This window comes from Thunnus albacares, chromosome 20 (assembly GCF_914725855.1).
Source record: "Thunnus albacares chromosome 20, fThuAlb1.1, whole genome shotgun sequence".
NCBI lineage: Eukaryota > Metazoa > Chordata > Actinopteri > Scombriformes > Scombridae > Thunnus > Thunnus albacares.
In genome coordinates, this window is record NC_058125.1 from 2597551 (window position 1) to 2618492 (window position 20942).

The following is a 20942-nucleotide window of genomic DNA, read 5'->3' on the forward strand; positions in this document are numbered from 1 at the left end:
ATAATGTTCATATGACAAATGTGTTGGCAAACAGTTGCGTATTTACACATCCAGCAGATGCAGAACATTAGAATTCATTTAGAGATGTGTGTCAGTGTCTGCTGGAAAGAGCTGAAAGACAATAAAACACTTAGAATTGAGTGGAACTGCAGAGTTAGTGACTCTGTAAATTTGTCACTTGAGAGACTCCTGTCAGATTACACACAGTCATTTGATCCTTTTTTAATAAAAAAAAAACATATTGATTAGTGCAGCTTTAAAACTACTGACACAAAAACATTATCCCATCATATCATTTGTTATCCTGTATTTTTATTATAAATACATCTGTCCTTGCTGATTCTCCTTTACATTAATCATCTTTGTGCTGCTGCCCCGTTGGGCTCATGTGTGACATCATCAGTGTGCTGCAGCCTACATGTCTGACACCCACAGCGGCCAATGGTACCATCTGTGCTGCAACACATACACACAAACACACAACTCAATGGGGATGGGATGTGTGTGAGGTTGTGTCATAATGTGTGTGTGTATTTGACAAATTCAGAGTGTATGAGTGTGTAAATGTGTGTGCGTGTGTGTTTACTTGTTTTCTGCTCCGCTCTAGTTCATTCAGCATTATCTGTGCTTTAAATAGAATGATGAAAGCCTTATTTCTGTGGTGTGTGTGTGTGTGTGTGCACATGTCATATGTCCTCTTTGAAGAACCCTCAGGGAGATGCACTCTGGAGGAAAACTATTATCAGGTCAGGAGCAAACACAAGTTTGTGCAGCTATCCTTGTTAGGACATTGCATTGACCTCCATTCATTGTGGACAGCCTAACCTTAACCATAACCTTAACCTCAATGCAAATGATGTTTTGCCTCATTAGGACCAGGCTTTGGTCCCCATGAGGACTACTGGTCCCGACAAGGTTGGTGTTTATACCAGAAAAGGTCCCGATGAGATAACAAAAACACACACGAGTGTGTGTGTGTGATCCCTCTCATGTGCTCTTTGGTTTTACTCTCTGCAATATAAATGAAGCTTGTACACCAGTATCCTCTCAGTGTATCATACTCACTAAAACACATCACTGCACTGAACATTGTAGGGACAAGTTCCCTTTCTATGTTCTTCATCTTGGGTTTTAACAATTCATTTCTGTAGCATTTTGAACTACTCTTCCCACAGATCATGCTGTGGTCAAGTACAGTCAGACATGGGAAATGTACCTTTCCTAACATGCATTTCAGCTCCCAGGATGTGGCAAAATATGACCTCCACAGTAAAGTGTGAATGCTATTTACAAATTTAAAACTACTGATTAGGATAACTCTTATATGATATGAATGTGACCTTTAAACATCCTTGGTAGCAACAAAGAGTCAAACAAAGTTTAGCAGCTAAGCCAGCCAGCTGCCAGAGTAACAAATGGAGTTTGTTTCTTATGTGACTAAAACTAATATGGCACAGATGATTTCTTGTTATGCACTGTAGTGGACTTGATGTTTGACTGCAGCAGTCTTTCAGTTTATGAATTTATCTTGTAGTCGTGTTTGAGTTTTATAAGAAGAAGAAGCTACCTAGTGAAGTAGTGACTATTGACTGCTGGGCAGCCATTTTCATGTGACACCTGAAATGGATTTCTCTTGTCTCATTTGACATCATGAGGTAAACTGGAATTTTAGAATTCATACCCAACTAGGAACTCTGACACTTTCAGGAACAGTTAAACCCTTTTTGGAAAATATACTGATTTCTTTCCCAGATGTAAATATGTACACAGAACTGTAAAAAAAAACATAATTTGTGGTTTTAATGGGAGTTGGGAACTATTTCTTAATGAACCACAGAGAAGTTCAGTGCGCAGCTGACTGGAGTCTTGTTGTCACAGTGAGGTTGTCAGGTTTGGTAACATCGAGCATATACAGAGACCAACACTAAAATATGTGTTTACTGACTGTACTATGGCAACATACGGTCTGAAGATGCTGCATAGAAGTGCTGCGCGGATGGATAAACTGTTGGTTGTTGAGAAATAGTTCCAGTTCATAACTCCCCTTAAAACCACAATATTCTGACTCCCAGAAAGTGAATAAAATGTTTTCCCCAAAATACTGAACTGTCCCTGTAAAGGGTGATTTGATTTTAGGTGTGGATATTAAGAATCCTGACCTAGAATCCAGAAAAAAGTACAACCTTAAAGTTTGAATATTTTATAGATTTGGTTTTATTTTAGTTTTCCTTGTCAGGACCAGGGAAACACACTGTCAAGTGATAACTGAACAAATTAGAAAATGTATAACACATTATTAACTGTGCACAAGGGGAAAGATGAACAGCCTATAGAACAGTGAAATTAAGAAAGAAAGAACAGTAAGAATAGAAAGAGACAATATAAAGCCTGTTATGAACTTGCTAGAGGCTGAATTTATCAAAATATCATTACTGTATACACAAGATTTATCTAGAATTAATATATCAAGAGAGAGCAGCAGAACGGCCATACATTTACAAGCAAATGCTGTGGATTATCACTATAATAAGTGTGGTTTCTTGATCATCACAGATGGTGGTGTGGCATCTGTTCTGTGCATTTGTTTCAGTTGACATATATATTGAAGCAATCTCATTTGGTTCAAAATTAGACCACTAACATAACCTCTTTACTCATCAGTCATTTTTCAAATGCCATTTGAACCTATGTGTTGATTAATGTTTGAACTTGACTGAACCTGAATAGACTTGGATGAAAATATTGAAATATGAATGGTTTCTAATTTAGTCCTGAAATCAGGTCTGAGCCTCCAGCTTCTAAAGGATTTGTTCTGTTTTGGGTCAGATTAGCTGCAAATATTCAGACCTGTTTAAAAATGGAGAATTCTTCATCGTAATGGTGTACAATCAGCCTGCTAATGATGCTACCACACTCCAAACTGCAGCATCTCTCTCACAGACTCTTTATAGTTTGTGACTACGCTGCTCAATATTTAATTATTATTCACATCGGGACAGTGACATCACATCCTTTTTTAGGGCTGAGTGCAGGGTAATTTCTTTGAAAGGAAAGTACATCTGACGGTATCTTAAAGGGGCACTCTGCTGATTTACACATGAAGTTTGGTTTGCTCATTATTAGTACAACTTGTATAATGTCCTCTGTGGCTCTGTGAAGAAGTCATTAAAAAAAACTGATGATGTCATAGTAATGTCATCAAGGTTATCTCGTCTTTGACCTTTTTTACAAACTGGTGGTGTGGCGTTTAAAAGATATAGGTGTTTACCATGCAATTGTGTTGCATTATGGGAAATGTAGGATTCAATGTTTTTTGAGCTTGACCCATACAAGGAACTAAAAGTCTGGATATATGCATCCACTGCTTTGATGTTGACCATTCTTTTTTTTTTCTCACAAGTCCCCCAACATCTTAGAAGTGCAATATTACTGGAGTATCCATTTAAGACACTGTAATCAGGTCAATGGCAATAAATACCCTTTAGTCCACAGCTTCTTATTAATGTCACATTAGCACCAAGTTTACTTCAGGTGACTAAGCCGAGCTGGCAGGAACAGTCCAAGCTGGAGCCTAGACAGTAAATCAATCTTGATAGCACTCGCCATCTTGGCACCACGAAGAAGCCTTAAGTGCTTGTAATGTGTTTAATTGGTGGTGCAACTGATGCACTTGTAATATCCTAATTGCATTTAGAAGTGTAAATGCAACACCCTGGAACAGTTTGTGGGCTGCTTTGAGTTAAAATGATGCAATCACTCACTTTGTTTTTGTTCTGCAATAACATTAAAGTGGTGTATGAGAGAGACTGTATGTGTGACAGGATGCAGCACAGGCGAGATAAGACCTATGTGTAAGTGTGTTTGTGTGTGATGTGAAGGCGTGCACATGTGAGTGTGAGCTGGCAAGGGTGGTGAGTGGTGGTGGGGTTTAAATCCAGCAGATTAAGGCTGTTGTGTAATGGTGTGTAGGCCCGTGCTTTGTGAGATTGACATGTGCTCTCTGTGGGGATTAAATATATTCTTTCTATGGATGAAATGGAACAGAGGGGACTTCACTGCTCCTCTGATGGGCAGGTGTCTGTGCTGGGATCAGGTTACAGTCTTAAACACTTTTTCCATTTAATATATTGAAACAGATTGCCTAGAGCACTACCTTTTAATGTATTCAAGAGCAAAGTTTCATCCTGGGAATTTGCATAATTAGTATTCACAACACAAAGGTCACTCTTATTTCAGACTATTTTTTTAAATGCAGTTTTATTACTGCACAGGTAAATGATTTTGGTGGATTGCAGCTATACAGTATTTTTCAGAGGAATATAACTTGCTTGAGGGTGTGCTGTACTGAAGAATAAGAATAAGATACATATTTTTGTAGCATCCTCAAGCTAATACATACAGAATTACAACCAGAAAATAAAAAAACAAGAATACAAACTTTAAAGGAATAGTTCAACAATACACTTATTTGCTTTCTTTTCCTGAGAGTGGACATGGTTAGCCTATCTTAGCATAAAGACTGGAAGCAGGGGAAAACAGCTAGCCTCTCTCTGTAGTAAAGTGTAAAAAAAAACTCTCAACACCTATGAAGCTCACTAATTAACACATATCTTGTTTGTTCAGGCCACACACAAATAGAATTGTAAAAATGACAATTTGTGGTTTTAGGAGTTACATGCTTACAAGCTATTTCTTGGTTATGCTAAACTAGTTGAACCACTTCCTGCACAGAAACTCCCACACACACAAGAAATGTTATCATGAAAACAATAAAGTAATGATAGCATATAATTCCTGCTGTACAGGACAGACGTTTGTAACTTTTGTAACATTAGCTCTCTGAAATACTGTAAATCCGCCTGCGTGCGCATCTCACTGATGACATTGCTTGGAAACCAATTTGTCTATAGCAATGATTCTCAACCTTTTTTGGGCCAGCGCCCCCTTGTGTATTATCCAGATCCCTTACCACCGCCCATCAATTAAAATGTAGGCTAATTGTCTACCCTGAATATTAATGTTGATTATTATTTTGTGGTGTATCATGAAAAAAGCATGTCATTGGATAACAAATAACAGATGTGATTTAACTGGATAGTTGGAATATCATTATCATTAGTTTCCCATGTAGGGAGCAAAAAAGCCATGTGAATAGAATTTATATTTATGAATGTTAAACAAATGCAATGGTTAGAAATTTGACAAACTTTAATTAGGTCTCGTTATTGATCAAGAACAGCAGCCAGTCAGAAAGTGGTAATTTGGTGCTGGTGCCAAACAAGAAACATTCTTATTAATTGTTCCAATGGAAAACAAAGAGCAGCCTACCAAGGAAAAAGTCTGAGGCTGCTGGAAAAAAGCAGAAGGATATGTATCCATAGATAAGATGTTCAATAGAATACTGGTGGCATTTTTTCTTGGTCTGCCACATTTTGCTGATATGATATGATTGTTGTTGTTTTATGATGCTATCCAGTCGATCAGAATTTTATCTTTATCTTATTCACAAACAATTTATTTGTCCTGTTTTGCACATATCACAGAGATACAACTGCATTAATGCCATCTCAGCACTTTTTTATTTCCTTGCTGGAATGAATGGCAGACATCAGACTTCATGATCCAACTGATAAAGATTTATACTGTCTGTTAATATTTGACTTTTGTTCCAGGTTTTTCATTCCAAAGTTCAGAACTGCTGCTTTGTGATCAGATTTCCTTAAAGTTGCAATACACAACATTCAGCAACTAGATGTCGCACTATAGCACCAATATCTCAGACAAAAACAAACGTGTGTGTCGTTTACTCAATAAAGTTGGGGAAAAATTAAGCGGACAACTCACAAAACTCAGATCAAACCGTCAAACTAGGCAAAGCTGATCAAATATGGAGCACTGTTCTGTTAGTGCGTTGCCTATTTCTCTCCTCAAATGCTTTCAGAAACATATTTTAATGTACTGTTTAGCTGTAATTTGACAAAGTTTGTGACGTGGCTGCCATCTTGGAAACAGACGGGGAGGCCACGGAGGGACTCACGTTATGGAGGTATTATAAGAGCTGGACTAAAAATGGCACCCATTCAGTCCTATGGGAATTGCTTGCCTGGCACATACACCAAAAAACGTTTCTAGCTTCGAGGTTTACTTCTACATTGTGCAGCCCACTAAATTAGTTAGTAGTGTTTCCCCTGCTGGCCCCGCCCGCGAGCTCCCGTTCAGCCCATAGACTTTACATTGTGATGACATCACAGATTTTAAAATCGCTTTTCTCAGCTCGAGGAAAGTTTTACAAACATAAAACCTCCATGGATCAAAAGTTCATGATAGAAAGAGTCATAATTGTTTGCAGTTCGAGGTGTCCTGTCAACAGTTTTACTGGTGTCTCTTTTACAATGGTGGTTTATGGGGAAAATCCTTTTTGGGCCGCAGGGGGATTTTTCGCTGCAATACCGCGAGTGGCCACTGGGAAAAATTGGCTGCAAGGCTGAGCAGCGGTGCCCTATCCAGTTCTTATTATACATCCATGACTCACATGCACTAACATATGCTAACATGTGCTAACGCGCGGTCAGCGCGGTTACCAAAACAAGGAACAGAGAACCTCGGATAACAAGACACACAGAGGGAGTGTGACTTCATTCACTGGTAAGGACGCCATTGCTCCGCGATATCTCTACATAGCAAATAGTTTTCTGACAACTAATATGGCTAAATATCATTTAATGCAACTTTAAAGAACAATTCAGGTTAAAGATGAATACAGAGAGTTGAGACTGTTTGTGAACCAACAAACCTTAAACCTCCTGCTGTGAGTTTCATGTTTGTTCTTCCTCTGGTTGGTTTCCTGGTTGAAGCTGCTGATTAATCTCACTCTTCACCTTGATTCAGCCCAGTACTTCTGTGAAGCTATAGCCCAGCAAGGAAACACTGTACAGGGGCAAAAAAAGACTTTGGAAGATAGCAATTTAATTTGAGTTATTGATTAGCTTCAGATATTTTAGGAGATATTTTTACACAGAACACAGACTGTAGATTTTGTCCCCCAGCTCTTGTAATCACTTTGAAAAAGGGATGTTTTTGATCAGTTTGAACAGGAGGAACAAATACAGCAACAAATAATCCTTTAAATTTACATGTGGGAATGCTGGAACTGTTTCATGACAGACTTGAAAAAAAATTGACCTATACTTTAAATACTCATAAATCCTGTAAGATAATGCCAGTATAAACTATATACAACATTCTCATTTTCAGAAAACAAGCTGTCTCTGTGATGCTTCATAAACCAAAGTGACAGCACTTTGAATTGTTTTGTTATTAAAAGAAAACAAGAGAGGCAAAAGTTCAAATATGATGAGTCCAGCGTACACTGAGCACAATGCTCACTTACTGCTGTTTGGGAGACAGTTTGTCTTTCTTTCTTCTGATATTGTTTGTCACTTCCCAGCAGTGTCTGTTGTGATGGATGGGACACTTATTTGGTTCACCCCAACTGTGCAATTTACAATATTTTGACAAATAAACTGTCAGAGAGTATAACTTTAACTTTGGTGAAACATGTCATTTGTTTCCAACTCTACAGAGTACATGAAGTCCAGAGATGTAAGTGTGTGGTCCTGCTGTGCTTGCAGGCGAGTGACACTGATGTGAGGTGATTGTTCTGTAAAGTAGAGCCTCTCTCTGAAGCCACAAAGCTCTAATTCAATCAGCAATTTACATGTGATCTGGCCAGGACAGCCCATCCCCACTGAGAAGTTCAGAAATGACTTGACCATAAATGCAGAAGTCACATAGTATCTGGATGGAGACGATAACACATTCACACATAGAGGTTGTCTCTACACATGCAAATCTATGTTATTTTTGCTCTTCATCTACCGCATGAACACAGTCCTCCTTGCATGGTTAAACCTATTTCCACCCTCTTTGTGAGTCAAAAGGAGTTTCTCTCATTTATCATTAGCTAACAGTTAGCTCACCCTCTGGTGGCAGTCTTGCACCACTGCATGTTCTATCCGTAGCTTCACTGGTGAGGATTACATGGATTAGATATTTAGGGAAATCTCCCCGTGCTGCTGTAAATAGACAGATGGGTGTGCCCCGCCCTCCCCCAACATGAGCACACACACACACACACACACACACACACTCACACACACTCACTAGCCTCTCTGTTGCCATGCCAGACCTCGACATAACAGAACACTACAGAATAGAGACAGATGTTTGTCTATTTAAGACTTTAATTCCAAAATCAAATATCCTCAGATTGAGAGATTATTTGTATCTTTTTTTCTGTTATTCATGATGTTTTTATTTATTTTGTAATTACCTTTCAATATAGTAGTTTTGATTGTTAGTAGCGAGTCCGCCATTCCTGCTGTGGATTCATATTGGCCACCTATCCCTATGCAAGTGTGCAAATGTGTTTGGCTCCCCTGTAAACAGATACACCAGCTGCTCTTCTGTTATATATCTGATAAAGTAGCTGCAGTTACCACCAGTGAACATGAGTGTCACCAAATCAACCAGGACTGAAATCTGAAAATATATGTCTGACGATTTTCTACGTTTTTATTATTTTCAACAAACCTCATGTGAAGAGCCAAAGCAATAATGAATTGATCTACTTACAAGTATTGTGTGTGTATCCAAATATATCTTTTTCCTCTGTACCATAGACCTGCCAAAATCTGCTAAAGCCACGAAGATTACAGTCACAGTGGTTTGTTTACAGCAGAGTAGTTATGTTCCATTTACAGTGCTTTGCTAGCTTGTTGTGCTACGTCTTGACTTAGTACTACATTGTGAATTTATTTATTTTATGTGACTACATTGCAATGGGGGTTATCATTTTGGAATAATCCATGTCACAGGAACAAATTAAATCAGACTCCACTTTACTTATAAATGATGAATCAATAATTGTTTCCACACATCCAGTTCTCCATTAGACTCCATGATGGCACTAAATGTGATTGGAGAGAGGTTTATGACTGCAAAGCCTCTGTAGCAGGAGGTGGAGGGAAGATGAGGGTTAATTGAGGGGGATGGGGGAGGTCACAGGGTACATGAGGAGAGCGACTGGGGGATAACGGTAGAATGAGGATGTTGGGTCTCCACAGACCCCCTGCAGTGGGGATGAAACTCTTTTCAGAACAAGGACAGATTAGTGCCTCCATAGCACCCCCCATATGTACATATACAACACACACACACACAGACACACACACACACACACACACACACACACACACACACACACACAGGTCACCCTCCTCCTTCCACATCCTGACAATCACCACTTTCCAACACAATGTATAGATTAAATCCTTGGCAGCCTTGTTTTTATTGGAGCACAGGGGTGTTAGGATAAAGACCTGAGGGCCACTGTGTCCTGCACAGTGATTTTTGGACAACAATGTAAAAAAATTGGGAATCCTTTGTTTAGGGATGTGCATCAATCACTGCTGCTAATCTCTTCTGATTGAAGATCAGATACTGTAATTCTTGAGCTAACACAACAGAGGAGGAGAATACAGCTGGCGAGGTCTTCTGTTGGGCCCATAGCGTCCTTGTCCAAGATCTCCAGCATAAAATCTGAGCTGTTGGCCACTGAGAACATAATAAATGACCTTCTCCAGTGGCAGCTCAACAACTGAATATCCACTCTGGAGACTCCATGGCACAACGTACCGTGCTCTGGGAAGCCAGCTTGCTGGGATGGGTAAGAGTAGGATCTGTCTCCCATTCTTTGATCCAAGCAGCAATGTCAATATCCTGCCTCTCTCAAACTCCTTTACACCGCTAACTGAGTTTGCTGATAGCCTGGCTCCAGCCAGCTGACCTACCGTGCGCAACTGGAGGGCTGTGCCGAAGGCAAAGAAACGCTCAGCATCCAGTGCCAACTCTGCCAGCTCCTGTTCAGCATCCCTGGAGAGCAAGCGCCCTTACCTTTCTGGGCAATCCATGGTAACGACCCCTGATGCCATTGCTCTGGTCTGGGGGCTCACAGACTGCCATGCCTGCAGTGGGCACACCCCTAGTCATTGCTGGGAATGATGTTACAAAGAATGCTGTGCCCAGTCTTGATGGGGCTCCTGTGAACCTTGCAGTCTACAGTAGAGGCTGTGCAGACCGGGAACCAAAGTGTCTCTTAGTTGGGGACTCCATTGTCAGGTGTGTGGAAATTCCAAATGGAATTACATACTGCTGGCCTGGTGCCTGGTTAAACTGACATCCCACTCAACTGTCCATACTATTATTGTTCATGTGGGCACAAATGATATTAGACTTAAGCAGTCTATTAAGCTCTAACAGGACGATGAGAAAAGCCCACCATTGGCTATTGAACTTTTGTATTGCCACTGGAATTGGGTTTGTTAATAATTTTGACTATTTCTGGACCAAAAAGGACCTGTACAAGATAGATAACCTTCATCCAAACAACAGAGGCACTAGACTGCTCACCAAAAACATTGTCCTAACTGATAACTAGATGTCTAGTAATTTTTTGCAGATAAACAATGACAAGATGGAAATCTTGGTTATCAGGGGAATGGCTAACAGACAGGAAATCACTTACATTGTTAAAACTGTCTCTGTAAAGTCTGACACAGGTCAGAAACCTTGGCGTCATCCTGGACCTCACTTTCCAGAACCACATTAGCAGTATAACTAAAACTGTTTTTTATTATTTAAGAAACGTTTATCCCAGGAGGACGCTGAAAAACTCCGTCCATACTTTTATTTACAGTCGCCTAGACTAATGTAACATTCTACTCACAGGAATTATTAAAAAGACATATCGATCAATTTAATTGCATTGTGGGTAATGTAGGCACCAATGTAGGCTTTCACAAGTAAGACTGCTTGGAATAAAAAAAAAAAACAGAATCGCTGGTTCTGCTGCATTGATGTTGATTCTTCTGTCCATCAAGAGTCTGACAATGTTACAGCAATGCAATACTAAATCTTTAGAGAACTCTTTTAAGAATGTTTTTAAAAGAAATCAATTTACATGGCATATACTACAAAAAATGTGCATCAGAAATGAATACAGAACATATGCTCTTTTTAATAGTTTTACAATCTGTACCTAGTGATTTGTCACACTGACCAATGACTTACCATTTAATAAACTAATAATTACTCAATATAAGTCGGTTTTAAAGTTTTGGTATGAATACTATTAGATGAACTGAAAGTCACTATGTGAAGTTTTCATTGTACAATCATCATGGTATGATTTACATTCATCTTTTATCATGAAAATATATTGTGTGTAATATTAAGGCCTAACAAAATTATAAATGCTGTATGCTGTAAGACATGAAATACAAAGTATATGGGGACCCACTCAGTAAACATTGCTCTTGACCGCAGTACTAGTTGTACTGCTACCTTTAATATGCCAGAGGTTAGTATTTAGTGAAGTGGTACCCATCACCACTGATAAACTTACATGCTCATGTTTGGCACTAAGCAGGACCAGCTCAAATGCAGTTTAACGCCCCTATGTGTAGAATGGCCTCTGGATTTCTGTGCACTTTTTGGAATGTGTTAGTCGTGTGTTTCCCTACATATGCTTGTAGGTCAGTGAAGAACTGGCAATCTCAAAAAACTGTGTGTGTAGAAAGCTGAAATCCTAAAATATCAGTTTTGTCTTTCAAAAACCCCACATCAGTCACCCTTATAACTTACCATGTATCAACACACACAGGGCTCTCCATGTAGTGAATGTCACATTTTGGGTTCATTGTTTATAACCTCCTGATGCTCTAAAGCAAATGCTTGATAAAAAAAAAAAATGAAACCAAACGTCATCACCAACCAAGCACAAACAGCTCCAAAATCCCACCTCTGACAATCATGATGTCAGATGATGTTGGCTAATGGAAGTTGGACTAGCGCTTACATAACAGAATTTAACTGTCCTGCAAGCTGCGCTCCATGACGTGTGATTATATGTCAGAAGTGATGTAAGAGAGCCAGGAAGGAAATTAATTTGATCCAAATGACTTGAAATGATGACACAAATATTCTCATTTTTTATTCTATAAATGATCTACCATCTTATCATCTACCATCAGGGCACATTGGATGGTTTGTCTACATCAGTTTAAAGCCATTTGATGGGATGATAGCTACAAGTCAAATTTCCCAGAAAGACTCAACTTTGTGTGTCTGTGTGTGTTTCTCTCTCTGCCCAGGAAGCAATTTCATTAGGAGTTCCCTGCCTGTCAGGAGCAGAGAGAACAAATGGATGATCAGCTTTGGTGGTTGTGACACACGTGTGTGTGTATGGTGTGTGTGTGTGTGTGTGTGTGTGTGTGTGTGTGTGTGTGTGTGTGTGTGCGTGGGTGTGGGTGTGTGCGTGTGTGGATGTGTGTTTGACTGTGTGTGTCTGTGAAAGCAGTACAAGGCCAGCAGAGGGTGTATAAGAGTGTGCATCTACATCACTCAGCTCCTCTCTTTCACCCCGATTCTATGCACTGCTATTACATAATGACTCAGTGTGTGTAAGAGTGTGTGTGCGTGTGTGTGTGTGCATATATGTACATGTTTGTGCATGCTCTCTCCTCTGTCCCGAGGGTACTGTCGGCCAACATCAGCATTGGGACTGTGTCTCGCTCCAGTGACCATCCATCAGCATACAGTACACACACACACACACACACACACACACACACACAAACATACACACACACACACACACACACTCCTTCAGGCATGACAATTCTCGCACTGAATTCCCTAAACAGGATGCTCACTTATACAGACTGACCAAATGTAATAAAATATAGATTTAAATAACTTATTTCAGATCAATTGGATCTGATTGGATATACAGTATGTGCATGTACAACAGAGAGCAGTCAGACACACAGGTCAACTGAGGAGCACACTAATGGAACCTTACGTACTGTAGGTTTAGACTTTTTGCTGGGACCTTTCTCAGAAACCTGACTTGTAACTGGACACAACCACAGGGCTGCATTGCCAGGAAGAATTATGTTTATTTTACTCATTTGCAATTACAAATCAATTGCCCAATTGTGTCTGCAAAGTCGCAAAATGTTCATATTAAAAGTATCTGCTCATTCACTCACCTTTTTTCTTTCTTGCAAAGAGTGAGATGAGAAGATTGACACCGCTGATCATCTCATCGTATTCTCGGAAAGAGAGCAAATTAGTGCATTTCCCAAAAGGTATTACTAAGATATCACAAATCCAACAACACCTGTAGTGTCAAGAACAACTTTATTGTAAAACCAACACGATTCAGCTTGTGGTCAACATGCAAAAAGACTGATAGATTTAAATAAAATGAGTATGAAAAAAAATGGAGAGTTAAAGTTACAGAAAGATTGTTAGACCATGTTTACCTCAGTATTACTGTGTGTACAGTATGTACATGTACATATATGGTGTGTGTGCGTGTGTGTTCTCCTTCACAGTGCCCTTGCCATAGGATGATGTAAATATTAAATATAAACAATAAATATGTCTAAATATTAAATAGTAATTATTTTCGAGATCAAACATAATATGTGTTAAAAAGGTAATATTAAAAATATGAAGTCCTTACATATAGGATTTAAAGGCCCTAAACAGCTGTTTCCAATCACCCTGGTTGATCAGACCTCTGCTCAAGCTGAAGTTAGTTGGAGCTCTTCTGGAAATTACTGTATGTGATGTCACCAAACTCTATGGACTAGTAAGAATGATAAGAGTTCAATTTGCCCGGCCACAACAGTGACAGACATGTCAATCATGCACAGTCTGCACATACTCACACAGTCCTGAGAAAGATTTAATCAGGCATCATAAGTTAAAACACCTGTGTAGGTGGATAATGGGTGTGTAGCAGCATTAAATTCAGTTGAGATTGTCATGACATAGATGTGGACCACAGAACAGGAGGGCAACAGTCAATGTACGCTGTCCATATACATTATTGACAAACTGACAAAGCAAGTCAGGATCTCTACTCCCAAAGTGTGTGTGTCTGTGTGTGTGTGTGTGTGTATTGAGAGAAAAAGTGGGTTACAAAACATGCACTGCTGTTGATAAAATAAAGTACCATCAATCTAATATCAATCATATTTTCATCTTTCCTCATTTGACATTTGAGATACACGATGTACAGAAGATACAGCAGAAAATGGTTGTTATTTATTCTTCCTCTACATTCAGATTTTCCTTTCCAGTCTGGATAAATCTCACCAGTCTAATGTACTGTTTGTAGGCCACAAGCACAGAACTCCATGTTCTTGTGATCCATTAGGATGAGACAAACGTTTATTATATGTTGCATAATACTTACGGAATACTTATGGATAATACTTACAGTATCATCTCATGAGCTGTAATCCCTGTGCAAGCATTGCTTAACAGTGTTCCCTGTCAGTATGACCTCATAGATCTTGTCTCTATTCTTTTGATATGAAAAAGCTCAGTGTGGCTGCTCAAGAGCATTAGATCAAAGCAACAGAAGTAGAGGAGCGGAAAGTATTAGTTTCATTGTGAAGAGTTGAAAATATTTATTCAAAACAAAACCACTCATTTTAAGAAATCCTATACTAGTATTTTCACAGGTCTATATTTTAATTAAATTTCATCCTTAACCTAGTAAATATAGGTCCACTTACTAGCCTTTTAGCAGAGCTTTCAACTATTGAGATATGGTTGAAAACTCCAAAAAGATAGTAAGCGGACCCTGAGTTTGGAGCATTTGGTCAAAAGTCTAGATTTAGTCCCTTTATGTAGCCATCCAGCCCTACCACCACATGCACAAAATATTACTCTAAAATGCATGGACAGCAACTGCTGCCTGGATGTAGGAAATCAATCTTAAAAAATGATGTGTTCTTTGGAAAAGCATTAATGTGGTGGTTGGTGTAAATAAGTGAAAACAGGCAAAGTTGCCAGTTTAAGAGATCTCAGCAGTTCTTTTTTGACAGAACATTCATTACTTGAGGTCCACTTACTAGATGTCTGTCACAGCTTTCAGTCACACCTCATGGCCTTCATGAACATAATGAGTTTGCTCAGTTGTTGTCACGTGACCAAGGATCCATACTTAAAGGTGCAGTGTGTAGAATTTAGTGGCATCTAGTGGAATGGACTTGGCCGGAATGGAATATTCATAAATATGTTTTAATTAGTGTATAATCACCTGAAAATAAGAATAAGCAAAATCCATCTGCTGATAAAGGCCATGAGATGTGGCTGAAAGTTTAGTAATTTAGTAAGTGGACTTTGAGTTACAATTTTTTTTGTCAATTGTTACTTCCATGGTCAAGAATGACCCTTCAACTTCAACTTCAACTTCAACTTCAACATCAAAGGCTTTTCTGATGGCTTTTGAAGTGTTGAAGTCTCATTTTATTAGTAAAACTATTTTTCTCACCTCTGTTCCTCATGAAAGACTATTTGGCAGTTGTGCAAGAAATGCAACCTTTGTGAAGCTTTCTTTTTTAGTTGAGATTGTCACAAAAGCATTTTAACTCTATAGGAATTATTTTAAACCATAATCTGTGGCGTTGGTGTGGTGGATTGTACTCTGTTATGTTATACTGGACTGGTTTGAGAAGAGATTTTGTGTATTTTACCACGCTGAATCCTTATTATCCTGCCAAAGAGTCTGATTATTTATTGGCAGGTATATGCAGTACCTCCAGTAGTCATTCTTACAGAGTGACAGCCCATTCTACTGAAAATTAAATTTATATACGACTAATTAGCAACAGCAAACACGTTTTGACAGAAACATTAACATTATCAACTGACATGATAGGGACCTTAATGTGGGTCTTGCCTTGTCTTGACAAGGGTCCCTGTGTCAAATTCCAGTTTCCAAACCTTCATTTTTAAAGTTTTGTGCATATATGTCGCATATTCCTAAATACAACTGTGTTAAATTAAATGAGCACACAGCAAACCAGGTGCCAGACAGCTTTATAGCTTAAAAAAACTGTAGAAAGTGTACAGAGTGTGGGAAAATTTTGGTGGCAATTTTGGTGTTGAAAGGGGCCCAGCAGCATTTATGCCCCTGGGCCCCTGAGAGGGTAAATCTGTCCATGTAAACTGTAGACAGGTTATGTAGCTACATGTATAGGTGTTCATGTAAAGCTTAAGTGTTCTTCTTGAGCTACACTCACCTGATTTCCCATCTGGTCACAGCTAAACACACAAACATAAAGCTGAACCATAAAAAGTGAGCTCAGTATGAGTAGAAGATGTGATTTAGCTCTCATGTTGAGTTGTGACACGGCTGTCCTGCCTGTTTTTATGATGTAAATGAGCACAGAGTCTATGGTGAAATCATACACTGATGCTGCTCATTTCCATCCTTTCTTGTGTTTCTCCGTGTGGCCACACCCATCCTCGTGAAGACTCGGCGTCACCTTTTTGTTGTATTTGTAGGCGGGCTCGCGCCCAGCTGGCGATGTTGCACCATCGGGACCTTTTGTCAAGCGCGCGAGAACCAATAATGTACTTTCCGCCTAAAACTTTCTAAATAAAAGTCTTATTTACTAAAACTTGAAAACAAGGGTACAGACCAATTGTTACTACAAAGAATAAATTGTATAGATACACTAACCTGTCGTAAATTAACATGCAGTTAGTGTAACTAGGTTACTTGATTAAATGACCAAACAAGCCTATCGTAGAAGATTTAGAAAATAGGCCTCTCAACAATAACACGTGCCGATTGAACAATGCAGGTATATAATTCATTTAAAAAATATATTTTGACATTGTTCCCTGTAGGCTTATATACGGAAGAGGATGTGAAAATTTTAACTCAGAACTCAATATATATTTCCCATGTGGCCCTAATCCTCCTCCGTACCTTTAATATCCAACTGGGGTAAAAACCTTATTCTATATACGCTGTCGTTGTCGAAGCCTTTTGCGCCTTTATTTTGAAGTCAGTATTGTCCTGTTTCCGGTAGTGTTGTGTCTTAATATGTGCGCGTGACGCTGCCCGTAGCGGGACTGTTCAGGTTGTAGAGGCAGAGAGAAGGGACCGCTCAGTCTGCACAGAAGAGGCAGGACTTCAGAGACAAGGTTGTCCACAATGTTGACAGCAGAGTCGTTTTAAGCCATTTCTAGTTTGTGTTTACACGCACCAAACGCTGAGAACCCAATGAATGGAGTTGCTTTTTGCCTTGTTGGAATCCCACCTCACTCAGACACTGAAGTAAGTCATCACTCAATATTCTGAATAAGTGTGTTTGTCTTCTCCCGGTTATTACTAAAAGTATGTTCCCTTTTTACCGTGTTTTGTTGCTCTGCAGTTCTGTTTGTCCTTTTGTAAATTGCATTTTCTTTCTTTGGTGCCAACTTATAAACATGAGCTTATCTTCGAGATCTTTAATTTAAGCTCAAATATGCTTTTTCTGCCCGTGAAAAGCGAATCAGTGGTAGCAGCAATATGCTAATCAACCTAAAAGCATCTTACAAACTGTACTTTAGTGTAAGACAGTAAATGATTTTGTTTGTTTCTTTATTCACCCTCTATAGCCTACATTTGTATCAGTTTAATACAACTTATTCAGACAAAACTTTTTTTATAATAAAAATGAAGCAGTCTCAGGCTATGTGTCAGGTAGAGGAAGTTTTCAAATCACATCAAGGATTCATAGAACCTTAGTTATAGCACAGCTCCAGAACGCACCATCTCCACCAGAAACACACTCCTGTGTTTTTGGAGATGTTCTCATGCACTTGTCCTGTCTTATGCAACTTGTCAAACTCCCTAGCTCCAAAGAAAAGTGCAAGCTGCAGGCTGTTCAACCACATAATGTTAATCCATGAATAAGTGATGACTTCAAGTGCACTGCTTTGTTTGAAAGCAGAGAGGGCCGATGCCACATTCAACTGCAGAACACAAATAGATCTAATAATGTGCAGTTAGTTAAACAAATCAGTACCTCAAGATTTGAACATGTATCCAACACAGCCCATTTTTCTGCACATGAGGGGTTTTTTTCTCACCAGTTTGATCATATGCAACATTCTGCAAATGACTGTATAATTTCTCCATGATTGCAGGGAATGCAGCACATATTTTTGCTGTGACAGTTTTACACCCCCTCCATCGCGGAGATGAGGTACGGGTGGGTGGGCAGGGAGACAATAAGAAATTGGGCTGGAATGCATGTATTTCCATATGCCAGCCCACATATGCACAGTCAGTTACAGAAGGCACATTGTAGCTGTTATAGTCTTCTCTCAGCGGACAAAAATTCACTCAAAAATGACACAAGATTTGAAAAATTTCAAACCGACTCTTGAAGGCTAAACTTAGAAACGAATAGTAACGAAGGCTGTCACTGACCTCGATGATGACAGTTTTTCTTTGATCACTCGCATCACACAACACATTGTTCTTCGCTTGGAGCGTATGAGTTATTTTCACATTATTCACAGCTTATTACTGTGGGATTGTGTCACGGCCCAGTTAGCATCAGGGTCATGGGTCATACACTAGAGATAACCGCCATCAGTGGTAGAACTTTCAAACTAAAGTTGTAATCTCAGACATTTTCACATAGCCTTACTTAGAGTTGTTTTATATCCTGGTCTCAAGTAGCATGTAAGATCTAATTTTTTTTTACTTTGCGTTCTACTACTTTATTTTATTATTTTTGAACATGAAACAGCATGAGCTGGTTTATGTTCACTGGCAACGGTTTTTCCAGTGCCACAAGGTCAATGGTGTTTGGACACTGGTAGTGTCTTGTGTCCTGGGAATGGTTGAAACACTGAAGTCAAGGTTAGGGATACATCTTGGTTTGGTTAAGGTGCAGGGAAGATCATGGTTCTGGTTAAATGTTGAAAAAGTAAAGACATGCTGGGTAATGCTTCAAGTCAGCGTTGACTTTTTCAGTAGTTCAAACAAGACGACAATCCTCTCTGAACCTTAACCAAGTGCTAGTGATAAACCATGAAGACATGTTAGTTCCCATGAGCAGATGATATAGAAGACAATCTTTCATCATGATGTTGATGAAAAACATAATCCGAGTGACATGTAAATTAATGTCTCAAATGGGCTAAATAGTAGCAATGCACCAATCAAACTTTTTCTTTCCTGATACCGAACCTTATACCTGAACTCTGGTTATCTGCTGATACCAAGTACTAAATACTAAGTTGGAGGTCACCATGACATGAATGTAAATAATAGTTGAATCACTGAATTACTTACTTTGGCAAAGAAACCGTGTTTAAGATTCAAGATTCAAAGATTTTCAATATGTGCAGTAAAATGTGGGTGTGGCATAGAGGATGTGCTAAAAGGTGGATGTGCAATGATATTAATACATTTAAAAGATACAAACGTTCAAAATATATGTAATATAAGGATTAAAATGTTAAAGTGCATATTGTCACACGCTCAGAGACGGACACTCTAAACAGGGAGAGACTTGGAGAGACTTTACAGTCAGACATTTCTCTGGTCTTTGTTTAGGAGCGGCTGAGAGCTGGTCCACCTTAAGTGAGCCTTCACAGGTTAGGCTAACCCATTAGCACTAACTTCAGGGCTAACCCCCTTCACTTTAATCATCAGGTGGCAAGCAAGACATGGAAACCTGGCTTGAGTCTTGAGGAGCTGTAGCATTTATTCACTGACAAACAGCCTAAACATTGCACTGCTACGTTCACAGCTATACTGCTAACTTTATACTCTCTGCTCTGGTCGCCAGCCTGATGTTCCACAGCGTTATATAGGGATCTATGGTCCTGAGCAGAGTTCCCAGATCAGTTGGTGATGCTTTCCACAACACCACAGTAGAAGGTATTTAGGACTCCAGAGAAACTCTCAATCTTCTAAGCTTTCTGATGTGGTAAAGCCGTTGTCTTGTCTTTTGTCAGCAAGATATTTGCGTGTGTCAACCGTGTCAGATTCTCGGTGATTCCTGTCTATTCTCAGATGTGTGTAGTTCCTCTGCTACTTCCTCTCAAAATCTACAGCCTCTTGGTTTTGCTGACATTCATTAAGAGGGTGTTGGCTTTTCACCATAGTGACAGGTCCCCCACCTTTTCCACTTAGTCCTTCACAACATCATTGGTGATGCAAATCTATCACTATCACCGCTGTGTCATCAGCAAACCTGATTTTGGAGTCGGAGCTGCTCCCAGCCATGCAGTCATGTGTGTACAGGGAGTACAGCGAGGGGCTGAGTACACAAGCTTGGGGGGCACCTGTGTTGAGGATCATATCATGCCAGAATAATATATTTTAACAAATTGCACTTCAGTGGTACATGACCTTTTGACAGGTTACACAGTGCTGTGATTCATATGCAAATATAAACAACCCTCTCATCACACTCTTCATGACCATTAGCTGCATTGTTCATGAATGCACATCTCTTGCATAGTCATCCTACTTTGCCAAATGTCTGGGTTATCTAAGTCCCCCCCTACATCCCACCCCCCTCAGATTCTGTGTGTTCAGTGGAGCAGGCTGCTCTTGCCTTATATGTCCTGTATCAGGCCTCCAAATGTTGCCCCTAGCTCAGGCAGTAAAGGCTAATTAGTTAGTGCCGGGCTTGGTTTCACCTCACGTGACCACATGAGAAAAACAGCAGCATTTCTCTCTCACAGCAGGTGCTGGATATCAAAAAGGCCTGTTTGTTTTTTAAAGATTTGTTTCAATAACCCATGAAATTCTTCCACATGGAATTCTCACATGATTTAGAGTAGATCTAATGGAAGAGAGAAGACGACTTGATTTAGTGTGTTGGCCATAAGTTGATGCAGCTGGTTGATGACTAGGTTAGGTTACATTCAGGGATATATAATCAACATAGTAAGTCTAATCAACATAGTTCCAGTGATTTGAATTAATATCCTGTTTATATACTTAATAACTTTTATTCTGACAGATTGATGTGAATTTTTTCATCACTGTCTGTGGG

At 39.4% G+C, this 20942-nt stretch overlaps 1 protein-coding gene and 1 long non-coding RNA gene across 9 annotated transcripts in view; one reads left to right on the forward strand and one right to left on the reverse strand.

Moving 5' to 3' along the window:
- LOC122971093 (rho GTPase-activating protein 23-like) overlaps positions 1-20942 on the forward strand; it is a 70962-nt gene that overhangs the window by 9303 nt on the left and 40717 nt on the right. For 7 of the 8 annotated variants that reach the window (XM_044337561.1, XM_044337568.1, XM_044337570.1 and 4 more), the window contains exon 1: positions 17017-17212. The exons of the other annotated variant lie outside the window; for it this stretch is intronic. In XM_044337561.1, coding sequence (XP_044193496.1) covers positions 17159-17212 — 54 coding nt within the window. In that variant the 5' untranslated portion in view covers positions 17017-17158. Of the gene's footprint in view, positions 1-17016; positions 17213-20942 lie in introns of those variants that run through there. 8 annotated transcript variants of the gene reach the window in all.
- LOC122971094 lies at positions 293-8420 on the reverse strand. Its single transcript, XR_006399401.1, has 3 exons — positions 8333-8420; positions 6794-6927; positions 293-456 (listed from the first exon to the last, which is right to left on the reverse strand). It is a non-coding gene; the product is annotated as an uncharacterized LOC122971094 (long non-coding RNA).